General features: G+C 33.3%; 1 protein-coding gene across 5 annotated transcripts in view; it reads left to right on the top strand.

The window, feature by feature from the left end:
* Positions 1-11964, top strand: part of HLTF (helicase like transcription factor) — a 52609-nt gene that overhangs the window by 1959 nt on the left and 38686 nt on the right. For all 5 annotated transcript variants that reach the window (XM_077765873.1, XM_077765872.1, XM_077765876.1 and 2 more), the window contains exons 3-5: positions 7891-8057; positions 9577-9710; positions 10275-10372. In XM_077765873.1, the coding sequence (XP_077621999.1) occupies positions 7891-8057; positions 9577-9710; positions 10275-10372 (399 nt within the window). The remainder of the gene's footprint in view (positions 1-7890; positions 8058-9576; positions 9711-10274; positions 10373-11964) is intronic.

Genomic DNA, 11964 nt, shown 5'->3' with positions numbered 1-11964 from the left:
GAGAGAGAGAGAGAGAGAGAGAGAGAGAGAGAGAGAGAGAGAATCTTAAGCAGGCTTCACTGGGCGCTTGATCGTGACCTGAGCCGTAAGTCAAGAGCCTGACACTGAACCAACCAAGCCACCCAGATTGCCCCTATTACCCATTCTTCTGTATAACTGAGGAACTGAAGCTTAGGAAGATTAGATGATTGCTCAGGAAGCACAGATACAAGGGGTATATTTGCAAAATGACTTTCAAGTCAGTTCTTTGCTTTCTCCTCTTCTGTCCCAGGATGTTTCTGTACTTAAATATTTTTAATTTAGGAAGATTAATTCCTGCTAGATGAGGGAATGTCAATGTTTAGGTCCTTTTTTTTTTTTCTTTTTGTAGTAAGACTGTCTCCCAGTTTTTCTCCTTCCTTCTGTCTTTCTTTTTATATGTGTGTGTGTGTGTGTGTGTGTGTGAGTGAAATAGAGAGAGGTAGTATATATGACTTTCTCTGGTCAGTAGTTGTCTTTGTTATGGTTATGTAGTATGTTTTTGTGTTATTTGGATATTATGTCTCTAGTTTTATTTTTTAATTTATTAGGGAATGTTTTAAACGTGTGAAAGAATAATGTAGTAAACCCATATGCCCATGATCCAGATTCAGCAGTTAACAAATTTTTTGAACATTTGTTTCATCACTTTTTCTTTTTTTTGTTCTTTAGTACTGAAAATCTTTATTGTGTTAGGTTACATCCACATAATTCACTGTGTATCTCTAAAAAATTCATACTTCTCTTGTCATTTTCATACTTAACAAAATAATTTCTTATTACATCCAGTAACTAATATGTAATCTGTTTTCTTAATTGTTTAAAAATGTCTTTTTATGGGACATTTAAAAAATTAGCATCAAAAAAAGTTCATATATTACCTTTGGTGGTTATGTTTTGTAAGTCACCCCTCCTTTTCTTCATGTCATTGATTTGTTACAGAAAGTACATTTGTTGTTTTGTGGGGTTTTTTTTTTTTTACTTTTTATTTTACTTTTTTTTGTGCTGTGGAAGGTTCTGCATTTGTTCTTCTTATTCCCTCATATTTTTCTTATGTTAAAGCTTCTCAAATAATTTTTTGGTTGTCTGATTCTTAGATTCTTTGGGAAAGAATTCCATGGTATGGATTTGTCTAGTGCTTCATTCTACTGTATTTTCTTTATATTGGAGCTTCTTAGATTATTTTGTAATTGTCTGAAATGTGCTGTCTCTATAGAAGATTCCTTAGGAAAGAACAAGATTTCCTGCATTTTTGTATGTTTCTACTTGTGATATTTATACTTCAAGGGCACTTTGGCTGAATATAAGGTCCTTGACCCATATGTTGTCTCCATGATAATTTGATGTTGCATAAAATGTTGCTGGTAAGATTTCTGATGCTAACATTTCTTTCCCATATATAAGTGAATTGGAAATTTTTGCCTTGATAACTAAAGTATTTTTCATAATCTTGAAGTCTAGTTTCATTAGGGTATGTCTTATGATTGCTCTTTAAACTTCATTTTATTTCACAAAATTTTTCTTTAATTACAGTTTTTAATACTTGCTTATTTCTTCCTCTGAATACTTTTTGTCATATTTTTTCACTTTTTAATTTTTCATCATTTATTTCCCTTGCCAGGTTTTCCATAAGGTCTGTGCGCTTTTGTGTTCTACTTTAGTTTCTAATTCTGAAATAGTTTTTCATTTCTAATTTTTTCCTGAAATCAGTTCTTATCATGTCCATCTCTTCTTAGTTCTCCTATCCATCTCTGAACTTTCCTGTTTCTGACTTGTGTTGTCCTTTCAAAACTTAAGATTGTTTTCAAAATTATTTTAAGTCATTGTGAAATGCTAGAGTTATGGTTGTTTCTGATTTTAGAACATTCACTATTTGTTGATCTTAGAATAATTTCTGTGACCCTGATAAGGTAATATAAATGTGGTGAGTTCATTAAAAGTAATCATCACTTAATTTTTTAATTTTTCAAAATGTGTGTTATTTTATAGGTAATACATATTCATTATTTTAAAATGTCTAAAAGAAAAAGCCCTAAGTCTTATTGTAATTTACTATCCTGGACCATAACTTACTCATTTTATTTTTTATACTTTGTTTTGCAAACATATGCATGTAAATTGAAATCACATTTTGTATTTAAAAAAATGAGATCATAATATGCCCGTTATAGTGATTACCTTTCTTTCTCTTGGTAAAATGTTAGAAATATTTTTTCACACTAATACAAGTCTATATTGTCCCTTTAATTTCCTTATTGATGGACATTTTGTAGTTAATCACTGTTATGAAAATATATTGAAATAAAAATTGAGGTATCTATCTTTTCATACTATTTTCAACTTTTTTCCAGCTTTATTGACATGTGGTTTACATAGGAAAATGCACACATTTTTAAGTATATGATTCTAATAGTTTTGACAAAGATATATATGTGATAATCATTCCAGCCAAAATAGAGATTATTTCCATCATCCCTGAAAATTCTGTTGTGTCTTGTTGCAGTCATTTCTGCTGTACTTGCCCTAACAAATACAATCTGAATTTGTTATCGATTAATTTCGCCTGTTCTAGAGCTTTATATGCATTAAATCATACGGTATGTACCTTTTAATTCTAGCTTCACTCAAACTCTACATGATTCAAACACTTATTGAGTCAGTTTTGGCAATTTATATTTTTAAAGAAAAGCATCTATTTTATTTAAATTTCCAAATGTATTGCTACAGAGTGTTAGTAAGTTTTATACTTGAAAATATTTTAACTGTGTTTATGGTTATATACCTGCCTGTCTTCATATTTGTGTCTAGTTTTGTTATTTTGTTTTTGTCTTTTTTCTTTTTTTTATAGAGGGAGAGAGCAAGCCTGAGTGAGGGAGAGGGGTGGAGTGGGGGAAGGGGAGGGCAGAGGAGGGAATGGGGGATTGAGAGAGAGAGAAAGAGAGAAAGAATCTTAAGCAGGCTCCAAGCTCAATGTGGAGTCTGAGGCAGGGTTTGATCCCATGACCCTGGGATCATTTACTGAGCTGAAATCAGGAATTGGATGCTCAACCAACTGAGTCACCCAGGCATCTCATGTATTTGTGTCTAGTTTTTATTGATTAGCCTTGATAAAAATTTATCTGTTTCATCTTTTCAAGCAAGGTTTCTCGGATTTTTTCTCTGGTTATTATTTTTCTTCATTCTTTTTTATATTCTGTTACTGTATTTTTGTTAGTTTTATTTTTAGACTTTTGATTTGAACTCTTAATAATTTAATACCTCTTAATCTTTTAAACATTCTTCAAAGTACTACATTGGCTGCATCTTCTAAGTTTTGATATGTAACATTGGCATTGCTAATTTTTAACTTTTTTTAAATGTGTTTTTGGTACGCTTATGGTTAAATTTTTTATTTCTAGACACATCAAAGTGTTTTTTATAGTAGATTATTTCTTTCCTATTCTAGAAGTATTGTTATAATTAGTTTACTTCTGTCTTTCTGTTATTTTAATCTTTTTTCAAATATGTCCTTTTTTGTCTTGGTGCTTGGACCATATTTTTTGTTTGTTTTTATAGTCTCCAACATTTTGAGCTGTATGTATTCTATTTTATTTATTTATTTGTTTTGAATATTTATTTATTTATTTTGAGAGAGAGAATCCCAAGCATGCTCCACACTGTCAGTGCAGAGCCTAATGTGGAGCTCAGTCATTCTCATGAACAGTGAGATGATGACGTGAGCCAAAATCAAGAGCCAGATGCTTAACTGACTGAACTATCCAGGTGCCCCAGTGTATTCTGTTTTAAATTCTACTAGTAGTTAGCTATCATCTGTAGTAAATGACAGTTTTCTAATTTTAAAAAGTGATAATATAATAAATGAAAATTATCTAATTTTCTTGTTTGAGGTGAAATGGTCAAAAATATGTTAGTTTTTAGCCCAACTTTTTTGGAGTTAAATATTTCTCAGGATTTACATAATTTGGTTTAAAAAAGATCATGCTCTAGGCATTGGCGGAGAGGATGGGGCTGGGAGAGAATAGAGTTGTGCCTTATGGAATATCTCCAGAGGGCTAGAGAGGAAACTGATAATTTGATTGGTCAGGCTGTAGTCTCTTGGGTATTGTCTCAAGACATGCTGATAGTGATTTGAAGCAGCATTCCTGTGTCTTTTTTAGGCAATTCTCAGAGCATATCCACTGTTTTTAAAGTGTATATACAATTGAGTGGTTTTTATTCACAAGGTTGTGCAACCATCCTCACTGTCTAGTTCCAGCACATTTAATCACTCCAGAAAGAACTCCATACCCAATTATAAATCGCCCTCTTACTCCTTCTCAGTCCCTGTTTTCCACTCAATTATTTTCTATTTCTACAGATTTGCCTGTTCTATACATTTCATATGATGGAATCATACAAAATGTGGCCCTTGGGTCTAGCCTTCATTACTGCCTTCTTTTGTGTTATTTTCTAGTGGGCCATTTTTTAATTTCTTCATTTCTTTTATTATATATTTTGAATTGTTCTCTTAGTTGTTGCTCTGGAGAATTAAAGTTAACATTGAATTCATAAGAATTGAGTTTGGATTAGTGCCAAATTAATTTCAGTAGTGTACAAAAATTTTCTTGTAGATAGCTCCATTTCCCTCTTCCCCCATTCTTTTGAGCTGTTAACAAATTACATCTTAATATACAGTGTATGCTTATCAACACAGATTTATAATGATTGTTTAATGCACTTTTATATCAGATGGAAGAAAAAAATTACAACCAAAACAAATTACACTTTTTATATTTACCTATTTAATTATCTTTACCTGAAGTCTTTCTTTGTGTAGATTCAAATTATTGTCTAGTCTTTTAATTTCAGCCTGAAGGCTTCCCTTTAATATTTCTCGTAGGGCAGGTCTGCTGGTGGTGATTTCTCAGTTTCTGGATAATTGGAATGTACTATTTTTTTATTTTTTAAGTTTACTTTTAAGAGAGAGAGAGAGAGAGAGAGTGTGTGTGTGTGTGTGTGTGTGTGTGTGAGTGTGTGTGTGTGAGCAGGGGAAGGATCCCAAGCAGGCTCTGCACTGTCAGTACAGAGCCTGACACAGGGCTTGAACTCACAACCATGAGATCGTGACCTGAGCCAAAACCAACCTACTGAGACATCCAGGCACCCCTCACTGGAATGTTTTAATTTTTTTCTGTACTTTTGACGGATAGTTTTATGAGATCTAGAAATCTTGGCTGAAGTTTTTTGAAGCACTTTGAAAAGTTATTCCATTGTCTTCTGGCCTCTGTGCTTTCTTATGAGAAATCAGATGTTAATGTTACTGAGGATCTCCTATAAATGAGTTGCACCTCTTGTTGCTTTTAAGACTTTTTTTCCATAGCTTGATTATGGTGTGTCTGGGTTTAGATCTCTTTGAGTTTAGTTTATTTGGAGTTTATTTGCACTTCTAAGATATATAATGTTTTTCATCCTATTTGGGGGAGTTTTTGGCTGTTATTTCTTCAAATACTCTTCTACTCCTTTTCTCCTTTTCTTCTGGGACTCAGTATTTGAATGTTAGATAGGGTTGCTGTTGTCCCACAGGTCTCTGAGGCCTGTTCATATTTCTTCATTCTTTCTTTCTATTCCTCAGACTCTGTAACTTTTTCTTAGACTCAATAATCTAATTGACCTATCTTCAACTTCATTAACTCTTTTGCCTCCTCATATCTGCTGTTGAGCCTCTTTAGTGAATTTTACTTTATTGTACTTTTGACAACAGAAATTCTATTTGGTGAGACCTAGTTTTTGTATTTTCCTTTAGTACATGATTAGCTTTAGGTTTTTTAACATACTTAAAATTTAAATTAAAATTTTTTTCTAGTTAGGGCAAACATCTGTGCTTTCTTCGGGACAATTGATAGCTTTTCTACTATGAGTAAACCATATCTTCTCATTTCTTTGCATATCTCATTTTTTTATTGTTGAAAAGTGGATATTTAAAATAATGTGGTAACTGTAAAAATTAGATTCTTCTCTATCTCCAGAGTTGTCTGTTGTTTCTGATTTTCATAATTGTTGCTTGTTTAGTGACTTTTTTGAATTAATCCTGTATAATCTTATGTCTGTGCTTGGTTAGCACAGAACCAGTAAATCTTTGAGTCTTTAGCAAGAGAGGGTTTGAGGCAATTGGGGCAGTTGACAACTCTGCCTTAACCTTCATGTCCTGGTTGTTTAGAGCCTCAAGTTTATCCAGAGGTGAGAGCTTAGGGTCATCTCAGATCTTTTTCTGATCATGTATAGCCCTGTCCGTGCATACAGCCATATGCTTGCATATGACCTTCTACATTCTCAGGAATGTGTTGGAGTTTGTCAAAGCCCCTACTGATATCTTATTCCTCAGCTTTCCTTTTAATCCTTTTGGTTGTTGTAGTGTTTGCTCCAGTTGTTATCTACTGCCTGTTTAAAATTGTTTTTAACAAACATCCAACCAAGGGAGGTTTCTTTTTGTGCTGGAAGAGTTTGGAGATCAAATAGAAATTACTTTGCAAGTGGGGATCTTCTGGAGAACCATCACACAGATCAAATAATGACAGACTGCTAGATTACACCAAGAATTTTCTTAGGTTATTATTTTTTTAATGTTTGTTTATTTTGATCAGAGGTGGGGGCAGAAAGGGAATCCCAAACAGCCTCCATGTTGTTAGTGCAAAGAGCCCTACGGGCTGTATCACATGAATCATGAGATCATGACCTGAGCTGAAATCAAGAGTCAGACCTTCAACTGACTGAGCCACCAGGCATCCCCAGAAGGTTATTTTTAAAGGCTGTCATGCAGCTGAAAGCCGGAGATGGGCCTAGGGCACTAATGTTCAGCTATTTTTCTTTTTAAAAATTTTTTAATATTTATTTATTTTTGAGAGAGAGACAGAATGAGTGGGGGAGAGTCAGAGAGAGAGGGAGACACAGAATCCGAAGCAGTCTCCTGGCTCTGAGCTTTCAGCACAGAGTCCAATGTAGGGATCGAACTCAGGAACTGTGAGGTGGTGACCTAAGGCAAAGTCAGATGCGTAACTGACCAAGCCACCCAGGCGCCCCTCAGTTGTTTTTCTTGAATTAACACCCCTGCCCAGGGTCTCTTCAATTCTTTGGCTGCTTTCTAGATGTCTGGAAAAGTTGATTCTGACAGTTGCTGCCAGTTTCTTCATTGCTTTCATGCAAGAATTTTCAAAAGTCCTTACTCTTCCATTTTCAGTGATCAGGCAACTTGCAATCAAGTGAAATCAGAATGGCATGAGATGAAGGTTGGATTCATTTTCTTATTCAGTTCCATTCTGACTTATAATTAATATCTTTTCTCACTTTTAGAGTCTGGAGAAATGAGACTTAGGAACTAGCCTTCCTGGATTTAAATTCTAGCTCTGCTACTTACTACTAGCTTTGTGACTTTGGGAAAGTTACTTAACTTTTCTGTGCTTTAGTCTTCATCTATAAAATTGGGTGTAGTGACGGTATGTACCAATAGTGTTGTGAGGATTTAAAAAGTCAAATCTATGTTATGTATTTAGAACAAAGATATGTGATAAGCACTCAATAAAGATTACCTGTTTCCAAAAGATATGTTGAAAATTTTAGATAGTGTGAATCTGTTAATTAGTTTTGATTGTATCTTTCAGATATCAAGGATTTGTTAACTTCCAGTGAATGTTAAGTTAAAAAAATTATGTAAAAGAATCATTATAAAATTTGTTTCTTATATTACTATTATAAATATGAGTCCAAGAAAATACATATTTCTTATACGCAGTGTTATTTGGTTAGCATTAGAAACTGAATGGAAATCCCAGATAAAGTTGATGAAGAAAGCTCCTCTTGTTTATTATTTATAATATTATCTGTTCATTATTTTATTAGGTTAATAATAATGAAATGGTTGCATTACAACGAGAACCCAATAACCCCTATGATAAGAATGCAGTTAAAGTAAATAATGTGAATGGAAATCAGGTGGGCCATTTAAAGAAAGAGCTTGCAGCTGCTTTGGCCTATATCATGGACAACAAATTGGCACAAATTGAAGGGTAATGTACTTTTCAGAGTTTAGTTTTAATAATTGTAAGTTGCGATCTTTGAATTCATTAAGAGTCTATATAATTGCCCTGACATCCTTTATCACTTTGCCTTTAGTTTGTGTTCAATTAATGTTAATTCTTTTCTCATCTGCCTTTACTATTTCAGCCATTAAACAATGGTTCTGTCACTTTCCTATTGTTTTATTACCACAGAGAAAAATAGACTTTGCTCAAATATTAGGAAGCCCACACCATCTGTCCAAGCCTTTTACTGCATAGATTTGGGAGTTTGGAAGTGTTTGTTTAAACCTGAAGTGGTAAACTGGTAGCCTGTGATCATATGTAGATGCATTTCATTTTGGCTACAAAATATTTTACAATTTTTCATTTATTTCCAGTATTCAAATATCTGGATATATTTTACATTTTATAAAGGGTGACTTTTTCCCTAATGGAAAACAATTTAATGAAAATTTTTCTTGACAAATGGAAGATCTGACCTTCATTTTCACAGGACAGCAGAATAGCAGCTCCTGCTTTAATAACGCTGCCTAATGCCCTAACTGCTTTTCCCAGTTCTACCTCCTTCTCCTCCTCCTCATCCTTCTCCCCCCCCTTCTTCTTCTTCTTCTTTTTTTATTAAACTCCCAGTCTCCTTGGTTATCTTTTCTCTTTAGGCATTTAATTTGTGATCTCAATTGAAGTACGGAATGTTGAGAATATGAAAAGGTGAAGTTTGATAAATGTTCAGTAATGTCTTCTCACTTTACTTGTTTTCTCCAACCTCAGTTTATTAAATTTTTCAGATATTGAATATAAACTTTTAGTGACTCCTGACCAGATATCAGAAATATAGTTGACCGTTGAACAACATGGTTTGACCTGCATGGGTCCAGTTATATGCAGATTTTTTTTCTTTAATAAATGCAGTGTAGTAATGTGAATGTATTTTCCTTATAATTTTGTTAATGTTTTCTTTAGCTTGAAGAACACAGTATATAATACATATAAATTACAAAATGTGTTAATTGTGTTACTGGTAAGGCTTCTGGTAACAATAGACTATTAGTTGTTTTGGGGCAGTCAGAGTTATATGTGGACTTTGACTGCAACAGGGGGTCAGCATACCTAAACCCCATGTTGTTCAAGGGTCAGATGTAATTCTTGCAACTCATTCCCCATTCTCAGAATAATTGCTGCTCTTAGTGGTTCTTTTACTGAAAGCTCCACCTTCTCAATTAAATTTACTATTTTACCTTTCTTATAATTTCATTTATAGGCTATTCTGCTTTATTCCATCCTCTCAGTTTCTTCTCACTTTCTTTGATCCTAAAACCTACTCTTCTGGTTGTTGTTGATCCTATTCCCTGTACTTTTTCTGTCTTTCTAGATGCCCAAATGGTTCTTTATTTTACTTCCTTGCAAAATTACAATGCAACACTTATAATATTTAATAGTCACATTCGTTATGGAAGTGAAAAATAACAGTTCTAATTTCCTCCTCTTTTTTTCTTCTTAAATATAATAGGGTCGTTCCTTTTGGTGCAAACAATGCTTTTACCATGCCTCTCCATATGACTTTTTGGGGAAAAGAAGAAAATAGGAAAGCGGTTTTAGATCAGTTAAAGAAACATGGATTTAAATTGGGTCCTGCACCAAAAAGTAAGTTTAGGATTTAAGCTTCTATTATTTTGATATCATAAGATGCAGGAATTATAAAACATTTCTTCTTGAGTAATAATTTGAGCTTGGCTAAACTAATTTGTGCTGCAGGCTCTGAGTTGTAACTTTACTCAAGAATCTTTTTAGGGAAATCCCTGAAATTATTTTCTCTTTATTTTGAAATAATTATAGATTCATAGGAGGGGATGTGTGTGTTTATAAGCACACATGCACACATATGTACAAAGCGGTCGTATATTCCCTCTTCTAACTTCCCCCAATGATACATTCTGGAAATCCCTGATTTTAAGTATTATCTTAGATAAATTATAGACAAAAATAACCTCCCAATAGCAAATGAAGTAGTAGTATTTATTTGGCAAGATTTAATTCAAATAATGTGGAATTATTTTAGTAATGTATGTTTTTGAAAGACTTTTAGTTTTTAAAAAAATCTTTTAAATATGTTGACTTTTTTTAACGCAACTTACACAGGTTCTAAAAGCTACTTACTAAAAGATAGTTCATTTGGTGATTTTATTCTTTTCATTTTGTAAATTACAGCTTTAGGATTCAGTTTAGAAAATAGTTGGGGCTCTGGAAGAGCTGGACCAAGCTATAGTATGCCAGTTCATGCTGCAGTACAGATGACAACTGAACAGGTATGCTTCTGTTTTATTTTGTAATCTTAAAAGTGAATGTTAAATATTGAAGTTTGATGTTTAAAAGAGTAAGATAAATATGTATGTGCTGGTATTTGTGATCTTCAGTTATATTAAGTTATGAAACATGCTGTAGAATAAGTAGAATATATATTAAAAACATGTAAAAAGAAAGCAGTGATAAGTAATGGGTACACATTCATATGTATTTTAAAATGCATGCATTATTGTATAGGCATTGAATGTTTTAGTATGTTTTAATTTTTTTGTATTATGTGGAAGTTTTTTAATGTCCAGATACTCATTTGAAAAATTGAAGCTGGGGGTTGCCTGGGTGGCTCAGTTGGTTGAGTGTCCGACTTTGGCTCAGGTCATGATCTCACAGTTTGTGGATTCGAGCCCCACATTGGGCTGTGTACTGACAGCTAGCCCAGAGCCTGGAGCCTGTTTCGGATTTTGTGTCTCCCTTTTTCTCTGACCCTCCCCTGCTTATGCTGTCTCTCTTTCTCTCTCAAAAATAAAAAAAAGACATTAAAAAAAAATTGAAGCTGGAAACTTATCTTTGATTTAGTAAGGTTGAAAATGGAATGCAAAAAGAAATTAATTCCAAATCTTAGCATTGGTATAGTTCTTAGTTTGTCTAATTTGTGAGCTAATATACTGTTAGGCTGAGTAAATTTGGAAAAACCAATGTAAAATAAATTAATGGAGATTAGTCTACAGTTTACATTAAATCTTGTCTTTATCCATCTGTGTTAGCTTTTTTGTTTAATTGTAGTTGCCATATTTTACCTCATCATTATTAGTAAGTCTTGAGCCTGTGTGTGGTGGGTAAACCCCAGGTTACCTCTCTCTAACTTTTTTTGATTTGGCCCCATTTCTTCTGGGCTACTGCTTTAAATTTACTCATGTGCTAATTTGTAAAAGTAAGTATAAGACATACTTGTTATAAAATTAGACTAGATCAGTTTATTATTTTTTAATGCTTTTATTTATTTTCGAGAGAGAGTATGAAAGGGAGAGAGAGAAAGAGGAGGAGAGAAGATCCAAAATGGCGTATGCACTGACAGCAGTGAACCAGATGTGGGGGTGGAACTCACTAACTGTGAGATTGTGACCTGAACCCAAATTGGTTGCTCAACCGAGCCACTCTTGTGCCCATAGACTACATCAGTGCAACTAAATTAGCGTAAGAATGAAATCATCTCTTAATAATTTGTAGCACATAGCAAGTTCTTTGTTTTAGTAATAGTAAATGACATATCTTTGACATGAAAAAAGTCGAATGTACCTGGTAGGATCCGCCAAAATGGTTTGAATACAACTTAATAGAATCATAGAATTTCAGTGGCAGAAGGAACCGTAGAGACACTCTAAATCTGAATTATTTCTTTCATTTTACAGGAATAAGATAAAGGGCCATAAAGGTTAAGTCTCTCACCCAGTGTTGTATATGGGTTAGTTTGTGATAGAGCTAGGATAAACCTCAGACTTATCTCTTCTGTATTTTTTTGATTCTAACACAGTTTCCTTTTTTTTTAAAAGGTAATTAAAAAAATTTTTTTTTTAAAATTTTTATTTATTTTTGAGAG

This window comes from Crocuta crocuta, unplaced genomic scaffold (assembly GCF_008692635.1).
Source record: "Crocuta crocuta isolate KB4526 unplaced genomic scaffold, BGI_CrCroc_1.0 scaffold54, whole genome shotgun sequence".
NCBI lineage: Eukaryota > Metazoa > Chordata > Mammalia > Carnivora > Hyaenidae > Crocuta > Crocuta crocuta.
Note: the sequence above shows the minus strand (reverse complement) of the source record. Positions and strands in the feature narration are given on the sequence as shown.